Below are 20,626 nucleotides of genomic sequence, written 5' to 3' on the forward strand. Positions count from 1 at the left end.
GCAGTTTTTTCCTACCAAAACATTCCTCAACCATTTTCATTCCCATTCCCACGCTGACCTTTATGTCCTGGGCCTCCTCCATTGCAAGAGGACTTTAGATGTGCTGGATCAGAAGTGAAGCAGAATTCAACTTTAGGAACTAAAAGTGGAAGATTTGCACCTTCCTTGAGATCCTTTGTATAATATTGCATAATTGATCCATCAGAAGTTAGAACAAGTATATTTAATGTCTAGAACTAGTTTCATTGCCATTGATTTCTTCGTATCCCCCTATCGAAGAGATCTACAGGAGGCGCTGCCTCAAAGAGGAAGCCAGCATCATCAGAGACACACACCACCCTGGCCACGCTCTCATCTCACTGCTACCATCAGGAAGAAGGTACAGGAGACTGAAAACTGTGACCTCCAGGTTCAAGAACAGCTTCTTCCTAACAACCACCAGACTCTTGAACACTGCACAACACTGACCTCAGCAACTGTGATCTTCTACGGACTGTGTCTTTGGTTGTAACATGGACTCCCATGGTATTAGCTCCCGTATTATTATGGTAATTAATTTAAAAATATAAAGATATTATCTGTGGGTTGTTGCATGAAGCTTCTGCAAGTAAGAGTTTCATTCTTCTATAATCGGTACATGCAACAATGACACACTCTTGACCCTTGCATCCATTCTGCTTTTATCTAAATTTGGAGAAGAATCTAATCTGGGTAGAATGTTACAATACCTGGAAATTTCGACAATCTCGCTTCCTCTTCTTCACGGATATAATTATGAGAAGGTATTCCAATAGGAATGTCACCTGCAAGAAAAAGTCAATTAAAACACACAATTATATTGGTATACGTGTTCAAGAAGGAACTGCAGATGCTGGAAGATCGAAGGTACACAAAAGGCTGGAGAAACTCAGCGGGTACAGCAGCATTTTGGGCCGAAACCCAAAGGGTTTCGGCCCAAAACGTCGCCTATTTCCTTCGCTCCATAGATGCTGCTGTACCCGCTGAGTTTCTCCAGCCTTTTGTGTACCTATTATATTGGTATAGTTGGCTTTGAAGTAAAATATTGAAGGTCCTTAGATCGCAGATAGTGCTGTCTGTACGGAGTTTGCACGTTCTCTCCCTGACGGCGTGCGTTTTCTCTGAGATCTTCGGTTTCCTCCCACATTCCATAGACGTGCAGGTTTGTAGGTTAATTGGCTGGGTATAAATGTAAAGAATGAGGGGGAACCTCATTGAAACTTACCAAACAGTGAAAGGCCTGGATAGAGTGGATGTGGAGAGGATGTTTCCACTAGTGGGAGAGTCTAGGACTAGAGATCGCAGCTTCAGAATTATAGGACTTCTGGAGACGAGGAGGAATTTCTTTAGTGAGAGGGTGGTGAATCTGTGGAATTCATTGCCACAGAAGACTGTGGATGATTTGTGTATTTTTAAGGCAAAGATAGATGGATTCTTGATTAGTACGGGTGTCAGGGTTTATGGGGAGAAGGCAGGAGAATGGGGTTGAGAGGGAAAGAATGATCAGCCATGATTGAATGGCAGAGTGGACTCGATGGGCCGAATGGCCTAGTTCTGCTCCTCTGACTATGAAAAAAAAGGCTGCGTTAATGAGGCTATAATCCTATGCTGAAGATAGACACAAAATGCTGGAGTAACTGGAGTAACTGGAGTAACTGGAGTAACTGGAGTAACTGTCCCGCTGGGATACTCTAGCACTTTGTGTCTCTTACCCCTTAAAAATAAGGGGCAAGGCATTTAGAACGGAGGTGAGGAAACATTTTCACACACAGAGTGGTGAGTCTGTGGAATTCTCTGCCTCAGAGGGCGGTGGAGGCCGGTTCTCTGGATACTTTCAAGAGAGAGCTAGATAGGGCTCTTAAAGATAGCGGAGTCAGGGGATATGGGGAGAAGGCAGGAACGGGGATGATCAGCCATGATCACATGAATGGCGGTGGTGGCTCAAAGGGCCGAATGGCCTCCTCCTGCACCTATTGTCTATTGTCTTTGGTGGAAACCAGCATCTGCAGTTCTTTGTTCCTGCATCTTTCCCATGTCAAGACTGTAATACAACGTCCCAACATCTATACTCAACACCCTGACTGATGGAGGCCAATGTGCCCAAAGCCTTCTTGACCACCCTGTCTACCGGTGATGCCACTTTCAGGGAACTCATTGGTGAACTGGATGGTTGAGTCGGCATGTTACTTGGCCACACAAGACTGGGAGGGGAGTGAGTACAGTGGGAGTGACTCATCGCCAGAGATGCTGCCCGTCCCGCTGAGTTACTCCAGCTTTACGCGTATATCTACAGTTTTACTTCCTACACATTTCTTCCGCTGGCCTTACCAATGCTTGTTCTGAAAGTTTGTGCAGTTATGGGCCTCACTGCCACATTGCTCTCTCTGGCCTGCTGCTGGTCTCGTGGTGTTCCGTCAGCTGCCTCTTCCTCATCTTGGCCACTCTCTGGCGCAGTGTAGTACAAGGCCGGCACCTGGCCACTGATGTACTCATTCCCAAAGTCAACCATAAAGTCCTCTGGCTCCATTTCATCGAGTTCAATGAGAGGCCCTAAGAAAGTGGCAAAGAAGTCCTTAATAAAGTCCCAACATTTAGTCACGTCAAGTCAAGTCACATTTATTTATATAACACATTTAAAAAAACAACTCTCGTTGGCCAAAGTGCTTTACATTTGTTATAAGAATAGCACAACAAAACAGACTACATACATATATACATGTAGCCCTCACTCAGAGGACGTCAGGAAAGGCTTTGGAGTATAGATATGTACCAACCTATAAGATCATAAGTGATAGGTGCTTCAGCCCAAGCTAATCGCGATAATCTCAAACAATAAAACCTTGAAAGATGAGTTCATAAGTTAGAGCAGAATTAGGCCATTCGGCCCATCAAGTCTACTCCGCCATTTAATCATGGCTGATCTATCTCTCCCTCCTAACCCCATTCTCTTGCCTTCTCCCCATAACCCTTGACACCCGTCCTAATCAAGAATCTATCTATCTCTGCCTTAAAAATATCCACTGACTTGGCTGCCACGGCCTTCTGTGGCAAAGCCTTTTATGCAAGACTTTATTAGCATTCATAATTAACTCCAGCTTGGAGAGGTTAATTCAATTGATTGATTGATTGATAGATAAAGCATGGAAACAGGCCCTTCGGCCCATCGTATCCATGCCAAACATCGATCACCTGTTCATACTAGTTATAATCATATAGTAAGGAAGGGTAGCATTTATTGGTGACTAGAATGCAAAAACTGCAATGTAATGCTGATGCTGCATCAGGCCGCATGTGGAGCATTGTGAGCAGTTTTGGGCACCATATCAGAGGAAGGATGTGTTGGCTCTGGAGAAGGTCCAGAGGAGGTTTACAAGAATGATCGCAGGAATGAGTGGGTTAACATACGATGAGTGTTTGACGGCACTGGGCCTGCACTCGCTGGAGTTTAGAAGAATGAGGGGAAGCATCATTGAAACGTACCGAATAGTGAAAGGCCTGGATAGAGTGGATGTGGAGAGGATGTTGCCACTAGAGGGAGAATCTAGGACCAGAGGTCACAGCCTCAGAATTAAAGGACGTTCTTTTAGGAAGGAGATGAGGAGAAATGTCTTTAGGTGGTGAATCTGTGGAATTCTTTGCCACAGATGGCTGTGGAGGCCATCATTCGGTATTTTTAAGGCAGAGATAGATAGACTCTTGATTAGTACGGGTGTCAGGGGTTATGGGGAGAAGGAGGGAGAGATAGATCAGCCATGATTGAATGGTGGAGTAGAGTCGATGGGCCGAATGGCCTAATTCTGCTCCTATCACATGACCTTGTGAACCACTCCTTATCACTAATCCACTTGTTTAGTACTCACATTTCCTGGGGTTGTGTAATTCTAGTTTACTTGCGTCCGATTGTTGGTCATAGAATTCCTCAAACAACAGGAGAATCATTTGTCTGTTCAAAAGCCCGCACTATATCAAGAGAAGTTTTATGCAAAAAAAAAGTCACAAAGTGCTGGAGTGAGTTTTACTTCACTTTCATCATCTGAAACATCTTGCAACTTATGAATTAATTTGAGTTTGAGTTTAGTTTATTGTCATGTGTAAAGGGGTGCAGTGAAAAGTTCTTGTTGCCTGTTATACACTCACACTTGTGTGCCAGTTCATAGGTTCATAAGCAGAATTAGGCCATTCGGCCCATCAAGTCTACTCCGCCATTCAATCACGGCTGATCTATCTCTCCCTCCTAACCCCATTCGCCTGCCTTCTCCCCATAACTTCTGACATCCATACTAATCAAGAATCTAATTATCTATGCCTTGAAAATATCCATTGACTTGGCCTCCACAGCCGTCTGTGGCAAAGAATTCCACAGATTCACCATCCTCTGACTAAAGAAATTCCTCCTCATCTCCTTCCTAAAGGTACGTCCTTTTATTCAGATGCTACGGCCTCTGGTCCTAGACTCTCCCACTAGTGGAACCATCCTCTCCACATCCACTCTATCCAAGCCTTTCACTATTCGGTATGTTTCAATAAGGTACCCCCTCATCCTTCTAAACTCCAGTGACCAGAGGCCCAGTGTCTGCAACGAAATTCCTCCTCATCTCCTTCCTAAAGGAACGTCCTTTAATTCTGAGGCTGTGACCTCTGGTCCTAGACTCTCCCACTAGTGGAAACATCCTCTCCACATCCACTCTATCCCACCTGTCGTGCTGTAAGTGTTAGCGAGTGGACATTTCCTGGGAATACTGGCCTTGCCGACGTCACATTCCAGGAAGAGTTCTGCAAACCGCTGTCTCCACCAATCCTGCTGCCCATTGTGATAGAAGAAATCCGAGCTGTGGGAAAGGTAGACAAGGAAGTCCGCAAAGGGGCTGTCCGACAGTCCCTTGATGTACGAGTACATGTACTGGAGGGAGAAGGGAAAATACGTCAGCATCTCACCGTACACAAGACACACCAGGTGCATGTGATGATAAAGGAATCATTGGATCTTATAGAAACATATTACATCCTTAAGTGATTGGACAGGCTAGATGCAGGAAAAATGTTACCCGATGTTGGGGGAGCCCAGAACCAGGGGTCAGCTCCAGCTCCAGCATGGAACCCGTTTATAAATTCATCTTCCAATCTCTTTATAAGGTAGGAGCGAACAATGGTCCTGTGCCGGCGGGACTGACATATGATGAAAGAATGGGTCGACTGGGCTTGTATTCACTGGAATTTAGAAGGATCAAAGTCAAAGTCAAAGTATCCTTTATTGTCATTGACCTTTCGGTCTGAACGAAATTTCGTTGCCATGCAGTCCTACATATAATAAAAAGAACAAAAACACACAATAAACACAAATGTAACATCCACCACAGTGAGTTCACCAGACACCTCCTCACTGTGATGGAGGCAAAAGTCTTAAAGTCTTTGTCTCTTCCCTCTGTGTTCTCCCTCTGCGTTGAGGCGATCCAGGCCTCCATCACCCGGTGGGGTCACGGTAAGTGAGTCCCGCGGCTCAACCGTGCTCCGCGAACGGGCCGGTTCAAGCTCCGTGGCCTGGGGCGGTCGAAGCCGCTGAAGCTGCCGCCCTCCAGTCCAGCGGACGAAGCTGTTGTTGCGGGAGCTCCGGAAAAACAGGTCACCAACCTGGGACCTGCGAGCTCCCGACTATGTCGTCCACTGGGGCCGCGGTCGAACCTCCGAAGAAGGGTCCACCGCCGGAACGCCGCCACAGCTCCAAGCCAGGTCTGCCGCCGGAACGCCGCCACGGCCCCGAGGCCGCCAGCTCCGCCATTAGGCCTCAGCGGAGACGGAGACGGGGACACGACAAGAAAAAAGTCGCCTCCCCCCCGAAGGAAGAGACCAAAACCCTGTTTCTCCCACCCCCCCCCCCCCACACATACACAACCTAATAAACAAAATTTAACTAACTTTAACTAAAACAGACAAAAGAAAACAACAACAAAAAAAAAGAAAAAACAGACGGACTGCAAGCGAGCCGCAGCTGCCAGGCAGCGCCACCACTTCCGGTGTTTCTATGATCCCCACTTCTGAGAGGGGATTATAGAAACATATACAATTCTTAAAAGATTGGACAGGCTGGATGCAGGAAAAATGTTCCCCATGTTGGGGGAGTCCAGAACCAGGGGTCACAGTTCAAGAATAAGGGGTCGGCCATTTAGGACTGAGATGAGGAAAAACTTCATCACCCAGAGAGTTGTGAATCTGTGGAATTCTCTGCCACTAGAAGGCAGTGGAGGCCAATTTACTGGATGTATTCAAGAGAGAGTTAGATTTAGCTCTTAGGGCTAACGGAATCAAAGGGTATGGGGAGAAAGCAGGAACAGGGTACTGATTTTAGATGGTCAGCCATAACTCGAAGGGCCAAATGGCCTACTCCCGCACCTATTTTCTATGTTTCTATCATTCATTTCTGCTGCTTCTATCATTCACTTCACCCAAAGGCTGGTGTGCAAGGTCCCATCGGACGCCCAACATCCTCTGCACCACCTTGCCCAGCAGCTGGGACCTCAACACCTGTCATCTCGTCGCCCCTTCTCCCTCTGTGGTTCCGGTGTCAACACACTAGGAGCATGGAGAACCAGCTGGGAACAGACTTCACGACCTCCTCAATTCACTGTTGCACGAACACCACAGCCCCACTCGGCTCGGACCTGCCCCGCAACGAGTGGGTGGCCCTGAACTGGCTCCGTACAGGGGTCGGCCGGTTCAACGCCAACATGCATCGCTGGGGGGCTGCCTGCGTTCACCAGCAGCCTGCGTGTGTGGAGCAGACCAGCAAACAGCGCAGCAGCACGTCATTTCCGACTGGCGCTGTCCTCCGCCCTCCGCCCTCCGCCCCCCTGGTGGAGGGGTAGACCTCACAGCCCTCGACAACAGCACATTGAACTGGCTACAGTGCCTGGAGGCCGTTACATAACCTCTGCTGCCTCAGACGCAAGAAGAAGAAGCATTCGTTCATTCCAGTCACTCTCCTCCTTTCCAATTCTCCATACACACGCCTCCCGTTCAAAATTCCAATATTTCCCATTTATCCCCCCCCGCTTTCCCCTCCCCCAGTGCCCCCTTCCACATTTATCCCTCTCTCCTGCTTAAGTTGAGTTTAGTTTATTGTCACGTGTACTGAGGTACGGTGAAAAGCGTTCTCGTTGCGTCCTCACCACTCAGCGGAAAGACAATACACGATTACACTTGATCATAAGGTCATAAGTGATGGGAGCAGAATTAGGCCATTCGGCCCATCAAGTCTACTCCGCCGGTCAATCACGGCTCTCCTATCTCTCCCTCCTAACCCCATTCCCCTGCCCTCTCCCCATAACCCCTGACACATTGAGCCCCCCCCACAGTGCAGAGATACAGGACATACACCTCACACTGGGTAACACCTCTTCTCTCTCTATCTGACCCCCTCATGTCTCCTTTGCACCTCCAGACTCTGTCACTTACTCCACCCATCTCCCCATCCCCCCCCCACCTGTATCCACCTATCACTCGCTATGCTTTGCCCCGCCCCCACCTCTCTATTCCAGTTTTCTCCATCAATCTGAAGAAGGGTCCCGACCAGAGACGCTGTCTGTCCATTCCCTCTGTGACCCGCTGAGTTCCTCCAGCACTTTGTGTCTTTTTTATTTGTATACCAGCATTTGCAGTTCTGAGTTTCTACTGCAAGTTTCAGATCAAGTGGTTTTTCCGATGGGTGGTGCAGAGGTGGAATCAAAGTTTCAGTTCTTGTTTCAGTTGCAGCCACCACAGTTCCCGGAGTCTCCACCTCACAGCCTCTACAGTAGCTGTTTGCACAGAAGCGTATAAATCTATTTTAAAGAAGGCAACAAAATCTAATAAAAATGTACTTGGTGGGGAATTGGCAGAACACTTTTTATTCTGCTTCTGCATTCTTTAGTTTAGTTCCGTTTAGTTTAGTTTAGAGATACAGCACGGAGTCAGGCCCCTTCGGCCCACCGAGTCCTCGCCGACCAGCGATCCCCGCGCACCAACACTATCCTACACACACTAGGGACAATTTACAATTTTACCCAAGCCAATGAACCGACAAAGCTGTGCGTCTTTCGAGAGTGGGAGGAAACCGGAGCACCCGGAGAAAACCCACGCAGGTCAGGGGGAGAACCGGAGCACCCGGAGAAAACCCACGCAGGTCACGGGGAGAACCGGAGCACCCGGAGAAAACCCACGCAGGACCTGCGTGGGTTTTCTCCGGGTGCTCCGGTTTCCTCCCACACTCGAAAGTGTGTCAGGATGGAACCCGGGACTCTGGCGCTGTGAGGCAGCAACTCTACCGCTGCGCCACCGTGCCGCACGAGTTTATATTGTGATCGGAGAATACATAATCCCTGCAAGGATTACGCAGCTTATTGTGAATTTTTATTTTTTTATTTTTGTTTTTAAATTTTATTTATTAGAAGTACAATACAGTGGCACCTTTTTACAGGTTCCCAAAATTATGTTAACATATTACATTCTTTGTACAACTTCCTTTTTTTTTTTTTAAAGAGAAAAGTAAGGAGAGGAAAAGAAAAAGAGATAGTAAAGAGTGAAGAATAGACTAGTGTGCGTGCGTAAGAAGCAGAAAAAGGAAATAGTGAAGTAAAGAAATAAGTGAGGAGGGAAAGCATTATTCAATCACCACAAGGAGATGGTCTTATTGTGAATTGATTGCAACGTGTGCCACATGTTTCCATACGCACAGCCAGATTTAAATAACTCTTTAAACAGTCAGGAAATATCGAGTCATTTCGGCTCAATGATTTAAAACTAACAAGCCAAAATTCAGATCTAATTCATTCATTAGCAGGTGGTATTTTCACACTGGCTCAACCTGAATGGATTTTAGTCTTCAGGCCAGTCACCTGTTCCCATCCACCGGCCAACGATGAATTAGATAGACACAAAATGCTGGAGTAACTCAGAGGGTCAGGCAGCATCTCCGGAGAGAAGGAATGGGTGACATAGAAACATAGAAAATAGGTGCAGGAGTAGGCCATTCGGCCCTTCGAGCCTGCACCGCCATTCAATATGATCATGGCTGATCATCCAACTCAGTATCCTGTACCTGCCTTCTCTCTATACCCCCTGATCCCTTTAGCCACAAGGGCCACATCTAACTCCCTCTTAAATATAGCCAATGAACTGGCCTCAACTACCTTCTGTGGCAGAGAATTCCAGAGATTCACCACTCTCTGTGTGAAAAATGTTTTCCTCATCTCGGTCCTAAAAGATTTCCCCCCTTATCCTTAAACTGTGACCCCTTGTTCTGGACTTCCCCAACATCGGGAACAATCTTCCTGCATCTAGCCTGTCCAACCCCTTAAGAATTTTGTACGTTTCTATAAGATCCCCCCTCAATCTTCTAAATTCTAGCGAGTACAAGCCGAGTCGAGGTGTACACCAAGTCGAGGTGGACAAGCCGTTTCGGGTCGAGACCCTTCTTCAGACTGAGAGTCAGGGGAGAGGGAAACGAGAGATATAGTTGGTGATGAGGAGAGATATAGAACAAATGAATGATAGGTAGACAAAAGATGCTGGAGAAACTCAGCGGGTCAGGCAGCATTTATTTGTTTGCTATTTTTTTGCTTCTCCAAGCTAACAATTCTCCAAGCTAACAATTCTACATTTTCATTGGCTCCTTTGATTTCTCGTTTTCACACCTTAGCGTTCCTTATCTCTGTGTCTCCCTCTCCCCTGACAGTCTGAAGAAGGGCCTCGACTTGAAGCGTCACCCATCCCTTCTCTCCAGCGGTGCTGCCTGTCCCGCTGAGTTCCTCCAGCATTTTGTGTCTATCGTTGGTGTAAACCAGCATCTGCAGTTCCTTCCAACACCTTGAACGGTGGAGTAGACATAATGGGCCGAATGGCCTCATTCTGTTCCTAGAACTTGTGAACTATGAGCATTGGGTGGAGCTGCAGGGGTTTTATTGATGAGGATGCAACGTTGAAGCTGCAACAAGTGGGAAGAGGGAGTGGCCATGAGCAGGGGCCACTCTGTACAAGAGGAAGCTGCCTCAAACTGACCACAACACCAGTTCCCACCCAACCCCCTCCAGAAACAAAGCGGCTAGCCATAGCATGAGAGGCCCTGGGGGAGAAGATGTGCGCGCTGCAATGCAGCAGGAAGTCTGTCAGCCGGGGCTACAGAGAGATAAGAGTGGGTGAGCTCGACGCAGAGCTGCTCAGGAAATACAACGAGCGGCAGCAACAACCAGGGACCTGCTCGCCCAGATCTCTGCCTGGCTTTGTGCGTGCGTGCATGCGTGCGTGCGTGCAGCAGTCAGAGTGAAAGGAGAAGTGAGCCAGGGAGGGAGGAATTCACAGAGACGGATGGTGCACGCTGGCCTCATTATAGACTCCCACTTCCGTTAAACGCGCAGTTAACCAGTAACGGAGTTTGCACCTTGCACTAAACGTTATCCCCTTTATCATGTATCTGTACACTGTGAACGGCTCGATTGTAATCATGTGTTGTCTTTCCACTGACTGGTTAGCACGCAACAAAAGCTTTTCACTGTACCTCGGTACATGTGACAGTAAACTGTCTACCTTCGAGTTTCCAGCATCTGCAATTCCTTCTTAACCATACCAAACTTGAGAGATACAGTGCGGAAACAGGCCCTTCGGCCCGCCGAGCCCATGCTGACCAGCGATCACCACATACGCTAGCATTATCCTAAACACTAGGAGCAATTTACCATTTAGAGAAACCAATTAACCTACAAACCTGCACGTCTTTGGAGCGTGGGAGGAAACCGGAGCACCCGGAGAAAATCCACGCGGGTCACGGGGAGAACGTACAAACTCCATACAGACAGCACCCGTAGTCAGGATCAAACCCGGGTCTCTGGAGCTGTGAGGCAGTGAGCTGTGAGGCAGTAACTCTACTGCTGCTGGTCAGGCAGCATGCCTGGAGAACATGGATAGGTGATGTTTCGGGTCGAGACCCTCCTTCATACTGATTCAGTACAGAAACAGGCCCATTGTCACTTGGTACAATGCATGGTGGTAAAAAGATGCTCATAATGTTGGTTGTAAGCAAAATAAATTGGCAGTTTGTACCCTTCTTAACATAGAAACGTAAAACAATAAGTGCGGCACGGTGGCGCAGCGGTAGAGTTGCTGCCTCACAGCGCCAGAGACCCGGGTTCCATCCCGACCTCAGGTACTGTCTGTATGGAGTTTGCACGTTCTCCCTGTGACCGCGTGGGTTTTCTCCGGGCGCACCGGTTTCCTCTTTAAAGATCTGATTTAAGGTCCAGCTCTGTCCGGTCGCTTTTGCTGTTGCCATTGTCCATCAAACAAACCCAACCTCCCTCCCATCGATTGCCTCCATCTACACCTCATGCTGCCTCGGCAAGGCCAGCAGCATCATCAAGGACCAGTCTCACCCCGGTCACTCCCTCTTCTCCCCTCTCCCATCGGTCAAGGGGTACAGAAGTGTGAAAATGCACTCCGCCAGATTTAGGGACAGTTTCTTCCCGGCTGTTATCGGGCAACTGAATCTCTTCTTAGGCCCCCTTCGGTCGTGGCTGACCTGACCATGGTTGTCTCCAGGGTTGGAGGACGCCAGTGGGTGACTTTGTTTAACGTGGGGAGACTGGTGCACAGAAAGCCACCACACGGTCCTTGACAGATCTGGGTCAGGATCCAGTGGCATGGAGTCCAAGATGTCCGGAGATCCTTTTCTGCTGCAGCCTTCATCCGCCTTCCCAGCCGTTGTGACGCTCCACTAAGGTCAGCCATCGTCCTCCGCCTGTTCCACCGTTGAGGTCTTGGTTGGATTGGCTCTTTGTCAGAGACCTCCCCCTCGACCTTACCGCCATGGATGGCCCTACCAGGAGCATAGCTCCAGACGGCATCACTCTCAGGATCTCAGGTCCACACAAGCTTCTCCACCACGACAAGGTGACAATCCACGGAGATACTTAATCCACGGCAACTGAACCATCCTATCAACAATTCATGACTCTCCTCTCCTTATCTCATCCTTTTGTCTCCTTGTGTCAACTCCAGCCTTTGTCCACCAATCTGACAATTTCACCTGTATCCACCTATCACTGAAGAAGGGTCCCGACCCTAAACGTCACCTATCCATGTTCCCCAGAGATGCTGCCTGACCCACTGAATTACTCCAGCACTTTGTGGCTTTCCTTGGTAAATTGGCACCTGCAGTTCCTTGTTTCCACCTATCACTCGCCAGACTTTGTCCCTTTCCCACCCTCTTTTTTCAGGCTTTCTCCCCCCTACTCCATCAGTCTGAAGACTGGTCTCGACCCGAAACGTTGTCTGTCCATTCCCTCCACAGACGCTGCCTGACCCATTGAGTAATTCTGTAAAGCTTTTTGCTCATGAATTTTAAAATGGTCAGTACTTGTCATTTCTGCACCGTGTCTTATGATGTTATTTAGAACCCGTGTTATTATGCGGTGGCTGCTTTGTGTGTAGTGTTAGAGCTGCCGGGAAATTATATATAGGGACAGGTTCCTCTGTTTTCCTTTGACTGATTTACTGAAAGGAACATCAGTAATGAATAAATGTCTAATTGAAATAAAAATCCTAATTATTTCCTGCATATCCACTTCCAAAGCTAACATTTGTCCAAGGTATATTTGTAGGTATAATGATCAATTATATATATTAAATAGTGTGTGTGTGTGTGGGGGTGTGTGTGTGTGTGTGTGTGTGTGTGTGTGTGTGTGTGTGTGTGTGTGTGTGTGTGTGTGTGTGTGTGTGTGTGTGTGTGTGTGTGTGCGCGTGTGTGCGCGTGTGCGTGTTTGTGTGAACTTCCATTTCCGCTATTTTAGACGACTTTAGAGATACAGCATGGAAACAGGCCCTTCGGCCCACCGAGTCCGCACCGACCAGCGATCCCCACAAATTAACACTATCCTACACACACTGGGGACAATTTACAATTTTACCAAAGCCGATTAGCCTTGCACGTCTTTGGAGTGTGGGAGGAAACCAGAGCACCCGGAGGAAACCCACGTGGTCACAGGGAGAAAGTACAAACTCCGTGCAGACAGCGCCCATAGTCAGGATCAAACCCAGGTCTCTGGCGCTGTGAGGCGGCAACTCACCCGCTGCGCCACCGTGCTGCCCTTTTGTGGCTTTTCGTCCACTCCCTCATAAGAATTAATAGCGAAATCATCACAAGGAACTGCAGATGCTGGAATCCTGAGCAAAAAACACTAAGTGATGGAGTAACTCAGCGGGTCAGGCAGCATCTGTGGTGAACATGGATAGGTGACGTTTCACAGAGTGCTGGAGTAACTCAGCGGGTCAGGCAGCATCTGTGGTGAACATGGATAGGTGACGTTTCACAGAGTGCTGGAGTAACTCAGCGGGTCAGGCAGCATCTGTGGTGAACATGGATAGGTGACGTTTCACAGAGTGCTGGAGTAACTCAGCGGGTCAGGCAGCATCTGTGGTGAACATGGATAGGTGACGTTTCACAGAGTGCTGGAGTAACTCAGCGGGTGCAGCAGCATCTATGGAGCTAAGGAAATAGGCAACGTTTCGGGCCGAAACCCTTTCGGGTTTTGGCCCAAAACATTGCCTATTTCCAGAAGGGTTTCGGCCCGAAACGTTGCCTATTTCCTTAGCTCCATAGATGCTGCTGCACCATAACTCAGCGGGTCAGGCAGCATCTGTGGAGAACATGGATAGGTGACGTTTCACAGAGTGCTGGAGTAACTCAGCGGGTCAGGCAGCATCTGTGGAGAACATGGATAGGTGACGTTTCACAGAGTGCTGGAGTAACTCAGCGGGTCAGGCAGCATCTGTGGAGAACATGGATAGGTGACGTTTCAGGCTGAGACACTTTTTTTCAGACAGTTATTTTTGTGGCTTCATGAGATGTTTCCTCTCTAAAGTTTAGACAGTGGTCTGTGCTCATACACCAGACATGAAGCTTATTGGACTCAATTCCTGCGTCGACTTCACCAGTTCATGTTTTGTAAATGTCAGCTACTAACATTTAGACTTTAGAGATAATGTGTGGGAGAGTACGAGTCAGGAAGTCACGATGCAGCTCGACAGGGCTCTGGTCAGGACGCATTCGGACAATTGCGCGCAGTTGACTGGTTGCATCACGCCCTGCTTCGGTGACTCCAGGGAGAGGGAGAGAGGGAGAGGGAGAGAGGGGGAGAGGGGGAGAGGGGGATAGAACTAGTTGATGCAAGAATGTGTTACTAATCCTGCAGAAATGCAACTTTGGTAAACAAAACACTGCTGCACAAACAGTGGCGGTTTTAACATTCATCTGGTCCACATCAGTCACATACTCATTTGTCAAAAGCATTCGACTAATTCCCATCTGCAGCACAAGACGTCAAAGAGCAAAGACACATGGCTCAAAGCTTGTTATTGATAAGGTTATTCACATATGATATCAGTTGTTAAAAACTCAAATTCATCTTCAGTGGTCTGTTTGTTAATTTTAGTCATTTTTGAAGACACTGTGTGTGTTGTGGCTTTGGTTTAGAAATAACAAAATGGAATATATATCTTGTAGATGGACACCGAATGCTGGAGTAACTCAGCGGGACAGGCAGCATCTCTGGAGAGAAGGAATGGGTGACATTTCGTGTTGAGACCCTTCTTCAGACATCTTGACCCGAAACATCACCCACTCATTCTCTCCAGAGATGCTGCCTGTCCCGCTGAGTTACTCCAGCATTTGTTGTTTATCTTCGGTTTAAACCAGCATCTGCAGTTCCTTCCTGCACATATTTCTCTTGTGTCTTTCCTCTTGTGACTGAGGGACCTTGTCATCGTGCAGCCCTGCCTGTGCTCCAATTCAAGATCGACACAAAATACTGTAGGAACTCAGCGGGTCAGGCAGCAACTCTGGAGAAAAGGGTGGCACGGTGGCGCAGTGGTAGAGTTGCTGCCTCACAGCGCCAGAGACCCAGGTTCGATCCCGACTACGGGTGCTGCCTGGACGGAGTTTGTACGTTCTCCCCGTGGCCAGCGGGATCTCCGGTTTCCTCCCACCCTCCAAAGACGATCAGGTTTGTATGTTAATTGGCTTGGTCTAATGGTAAATTGTTCCTAGTGTGTGAATGATAACGTTAGTGTGTGGGTATCGCTGGTCGGCGTGGAGTCGGTGGGCCGAAGGGCCTGTTTCCGTGCTGTATCTCTAAACAGAGAGTGGTGTGTCTGTGGAATTCTCTGCCTCAGAGAATTCCACAGACACACCACTCTCTGTTTAGAGATACAGCACGGAAACAGGCCCTTCGGTGGAGGCCGGTTCTCTGGATACTTTCAAGAGAGAGCTAGATAGGGCTCTTAAAGATAGCGGAGTCAGGGGATATGGGGAGAAGGCAGGAACGGGGTACTGATTGGGGATGATCAGCCATGATCACATTGAATGGCGGTGCTGGCTCGAAGGGCCGAATGGCCTACTCCTGCACCTATTGTCTATTGTCTAACTAAACCAGGAGACATTTCAGGTCGAGACTCTTCATCTGAGTGGGTCAGGGGAGGGGGGGGGGGGAAACTAGAGATCTGAAAGGGTACAGAATAAAACAGAGCTGGCACCGATGGCCACGGAGCCCACAATGGTCCGTTGTTGGCTGTGGAGGAGGTGATAACAAAGGGATACAAACAGTGAAACTAGTAGAGGTCAGACACAAAATGCTGGAGTAACTCAGTGGGACAGGCAGCATCTCTGGAGAGAAGGAATGGGTGACGTTTCTGGTCGAGACCCTTCTGCAGACAGAGTCACGGGGGAGGGAAACGAGAGAAATAGACGGTACCGGAGAAAGGCAAATATTCAAAAAGGAGTTTTTAAGATAATTATTTGTAAACAGCCACAATTCCAGTGTCACAATTACATGCAGTGAATGAAGACCTAATTGGCCAAATATGCCTCTTCCTGGTTGATATATTTTGCTCTTATAAGAATGAGCCGATCTGCAATTATTTTAGTCGACTCTGGTGCTGTCTCTGTGGAGTTTGCACATTCTCCCTGTGGCCGCCTGGGTTTCCTCCGGGTGCTCCGGTTTCCTCCCACATCCCAAAGATGTACAGACATGTAGGTTAATCGGCCCTCTGTAAATCGACCCCAGTGTGTAGGGAGTGGATGAGACAGTGGGATAATGTAGAACTAGTGTGAACCGGTGATCGATGGTCAGCATTGGCTTGGTGGGCCGAAGGGCCTGTTTCCGGGCTGTAAATCTAAAACTAAACTAAACTCAAAGATGTAATTCCTACCTCTACAAACTCCTCTTCATTTAATATTTTTCCTTTTGTGTCAATCTCTTCCAATTCCCTGTCATATCTGACATCTATGTTGGAATAGAGAGGTCGACAACAGTACCTTTATAGAAGGTCGAACCGCATCACACTCAGTGGCAAGATATGACTTTCAAAAATAAAATTCTTATGCCAAAATACTGTGCACTAATAATATAAAATTAATTGTCTAAATTTTAATAAACTCAAATATATATTTTTCTCTATATTTGTAGAGAACCCGAGTAATGTACAAAATACAAATTGACCACAAAATGTTGGACTTTTAGATAATTTTCTCAAGAAATTTTCCAGCCATTTTTTCTTGAAAGCATGAGATCACAGCTGCGAATTTGTCCAAATACATACCTAATTTATCAATCTCACTTAGACAAGTGTGACAAGTAGCAATATCACAGGCAAACCCGAGGTGGGACTTTGCATCGAGCTATCTGCAATGAAACACTAAAGTGCTTTCATAGGTTGTGGAATGTTCAGGATAACGGTCGGAACAGTGGCGCAGCAGGTGGAGCTGCTGACGCGCAGCGCCAGACTCGGGTTGGATCCCGACCTCGTGTCATGTCTGTGTGGTTTTTCCACGTTCTCCCTGTGACCGCGTGGGATTCCTCAGGGTGCTTTTTTTAAAGTTTAGTCTAGTTTAGAGATACAGTGCGGAAACAGGCCCTTCGGCCCACCGAGTCCGTGCCGACCAGCGATCCCCACACACACTAGCACTATCCTACACACACACTAGGGACAATTTACAATTTTTCCCGAGGCAATTAACCAACAAGCCCGCACGTCTTTGGAGTGTGGGAGGAAACCGGAGCACCCGGAGAAAACCCACGCAGGTCACGGGGAGAACGTGCAAACTCCGTACAGACAGCACCCCGCAGTCAGGATTGAACCCGGGTCTCTGGCGCTGTGAGGCAGCAACTCTACCGCTGCGCCACCATGACGCCCATGGTTGCTCCGTTTCCTCCAATATAGCAGAGACGTGCGGGTTTGTAGGTTAATTGGCTTCTGTAAATTGTATCTAGTGTGGGAAGTGGAAGGGAAAGAGGGATAATGTAGAACTAGTGTGGACGGGTGATCGATGGTCGATACGGAATCAGTGGCCCGTTTCTTCTTCCAATCAATCTATCTTCCAATCAATCAATCAATCAATGATACATAGCTAACATTTTCCTATAATAATAATAATAATACATTTTATTTATGGGCGCCTTTCAAGAGTCTCAAGGACACCTTACAAAAATTTAGCAGGTAGAGGAAAAACATGCAAGGGGAATGAAATAAATAGTAGAGACATGACTAGTACACAAAGTAAAGACAGAATTCAATTCAAAACACAATATGAGGCAATCCATTTTGGTGGCAAAAACAGGAAAGCAGACTATTATCTAAATGGTGGCCGACTAGGAAAAGGGGAGATGCAGCGAGACCTGGGTGTCATGGTACACCAGTCATTGAAAGTGGGCATGCAGGTGCAGCAGGCAGTGAAGAAAGCGAATGGTATGTTAGCTTTCATAGCAAAAGGATTTGAGTATAGGAGCAGGGAGGTTCTACTGCAGTTGTACAGGGTCTTGGTGAGACCACACCTGGAGTATTGCGTACAGTTTTGGTCTCCAAATCTGAGGAAGGACATTATTGCCATATAGGGAGTGCAGAGAAGGTTCACCAGACTGATTCCTGGGATGTCAGGACTGTCTTATGAAGAAAGACTGGATAGACTTGGTTTATACTCTCTAGAATTTAGGAGATTGAGAGGGGATCTTATAGAAACTTACAAAATTCTTAAGGGGTTGGACAGGCTAGATGCAGGAAGATTGCTCCCGATGTTGGGGAAGTCCAGGACAAGGGGTCACAGCTTAATGATAAGGGGGAAATCCTTTAAAACCGAGATGAGAAGAACTTTTTTCACACAGAGAGTGGTGAATCTCTGGAACTCCCTGCCACAGAGGGTAGTCGAGGCCAGTTCATTGGCTATATTTAAGAGGGAGTTAGATGTGGCCCTTGTGGCTAAGGGGATCAGAGGGTATGGAGAGAAGGCAGGTACGGGATACTGAGTTGGATGATCAGCCATGATCATATTGAATGGCGGTGCAGGCTCGAAGGGCCGAATGGCCTACTCCTGCACCTAATTTCTATGTTTCTATGTTTCTAATTAATGCACAGATGAAAAGGGACGGGGACGTGGGGCTAAGGATAGGCAGAGGTGAAGAGATGGGTCTTGAGGTGGGACTGGAAGATGGTGAGGGACACGGAATTGCGGATCAGTTGGGGGAGGGAGTTCCAGAGCCTGGGAGCTGCCCTGGAGAAGGCTCTGTCCCCAAAATTGCGGAGGTTGGACTTGTGGATGGAGAGGAGACCGCTGATGTGGATCTGAGGGACAGTGAGGGTTGGTAGGGGGAGAGGAGGTCAGTGAGATATGGGGGGGCCAGATGGTGGAGGGCTTTGTAGGTGAGGACCAGGATTTTGTAGGTGATCCAGTGGGAGATGGGAAGCCAGCGAAGTTGTTTGAGGACTGGAGTGATGTGATGCCAGGATTTGGTGTGGGTGATGAGTCGGGCGGCTGCGTTCTGGACCAGTTGGAGTCGGTTGATGTAGGTGGAGCTGATGCCAAGGAGAAGTGAGTTGCAGTAGTCCAGTCGGGAGGAGATGAAGGCATGGATGAGTCTTTCAGCAGCGGGAGGTGTGAGAGAGGGTCTGAGTTTGGCGATGTTGCGGAGATGAAAGAAGGAGGTTTTAATGACGTGGCGGTTGTGAGGCTCAAGGGAGAGGGTGGAATCAAAGATCACGCCAAGGTTGCGGGCCTGGGGAGATGGGGAGACAGTGGTGCCGTCGATGGTGAGAGTGGAGTTATTGATTTTGCTGAGTGTGGCTTTGGAGCCTATGAGGAGGAATTCTGTCTTATCGCTGTTGAGTTTGAGGAAGTTATGTTGCATCCAGGTTTTTATAGCTGACAAACAGGAGTTGATATGGGAGAGGGGGGGGGGGTTGTGGGGGGATTTGGTGCCGAGGTAGATCTGGGTGTCATCAGCGTAACAGTGGAAGTCCAGGTTGAAGTGGCGGAGTATCTGACCAAGGGGGAGGATGTAGATGATGAAGAGGAGGGGGCCGAGTACGGAGCCTTGGGGAACGCCTTGAGTGACTGTGGCTGTAGCAGAGGTGTGGTTGTGGAGAGAGATGAAGTGGGATCTGTTGGAAAGGTAGGAACGGAGCCAGCTGAGTGCAGAGCCTTCAATGCCGAGGTCTTTGAGTCTGGTGAGCAGGATGTTATGGTTCACTGTATCGAAGGCTGCACTCAGGTCGAGGAGGATGAGGATGTTGAGGGAACCAGTGTCAGCAGAGGTGAGGAGGTCGTTGAGGACTTTGAGGAGAACAGTTTCTGTGCTATGGAGGGGGCGAAAGCCAGATTGGAGGGGTTCAAGTAGGTTATACGCAAGGAGGTGGGAATGAAGTTGCGACGCAACTATATTCTCCAGGGTTTTTGAAAGAAAGGGGAGGTTTGAGATTGGGCGTTAGTTAATGAGAGAGGAGGGATCAAGACCAGGTTTCTTTAAGATTGGTGTAACAGCAGCAGTTTTGAAAGCGGAGGGGACAATTCCTTGGGACAATGAAGAGTTGAAGAGAATTAGTGAGGTAGGGGCAGAGAACGGGGAGGCAGGACTTCAGCAGGGGAGTGGGGAGAGGGTCGAGGGAGCAGGTAGTGGGTTTGGATTCACTTGTCGGTCCATGGATTAGATATTCATATCACTGAAAAAACACCAGACAACCTGGATCAATTAGGGGACTCGAGAAACTGCAGAAGCTGGAATGTTGAGCAAAACACAAAGTGCTGGAGGAACTCAACCGGTCGGGCAGCATCTGTGGAGGGAATGGACAGGCGACATTTCGGGTTGGGACCCTTCTTCAGGATGATGGAGTCGGGGGGAGAAATCTGGGAAAGGGAGGTGGGGGTGGGACAAAGCATAGCGAGTGATAGGTGGATACAGGTGAGCAGATGGGTGGAGTAAGTGACAAAGGCTGGAGGTGAAAAGGAGACACGGGGGGGCCAGATAGGGAGAGAAGGGGTGGTGTGTAATGTGAAGCCGGAGGAGGGAGGTGGGTGGAAGGGGACGGGGGTGGGGGGGAGGGGGGGGGGGATGTTTCTGTATCTCAAATCTAAACTCAACTAAATCAGGACTTTAGTATGAACATTGACTTCTCCAATTTCAGGTAGTCCTTGCTTTCCCCCTCTTTCCCCTCCCATTCCCAGCACTCTCACTGCTCACTGTCTCCGCCTCTTCCTTTCTTCTTCCCGTCACCCCCACCCCCACATCAGTCTGAAGAAGGGTCTCGACCCGAAACGTCGCCT

At 48.3% G+C, this 20,626-nt stretch overlaps 1 protein-coding gene across 1 annotated transcript in view; it reads right to left on the reverse strand.

The window, feature by feature from the left end:
• efcab5 (EF-hand calcium binding domain 5) overlaps positions 1-20,626 on the reverse strand; it is a 55,552-nt gene that overhangs the window by 22,654 nt on the left and 12,272 nt on the right. The window contains exons 4-8 of the mRNA XM_033045537.1: positions 5,932-5,936; positions 4,763-4,918; positions 3,879-3,978; positions 2,347-2,568; positions 729-803 (exon numbers count right to left, since the gene is read on the reverse strand). Of these exons, the coding sequence (XP_032901428.1) occupies positions 729-803; positions 2,347-2,568; positions 3,879-3,978; positions 4,763-4,918; positions 5,932-5,936 (558 nt within the window). The remainder of the gene's footprint in view (positions 1-728; positions 804-2,346; positions 2,569-3,878; positions 3,979-4,762; positions 4,919-5,931; positions 5,937-20,626) is intronic.

Source organism: Amblyraja radiata, chromosome 28 (assembly GCF_010909765.2).
Source record: "Amblyraja radiata isolate CabotCenter1 chromosome 28, sAmbRad1.1.pri, whole genome shotgun sequence".
NCBI lineage: Eukaryota > Metazoa > Chordata > Chondrichthyes > Rajiformes > Rajidae > Amblyraja > Amblyraja radiata.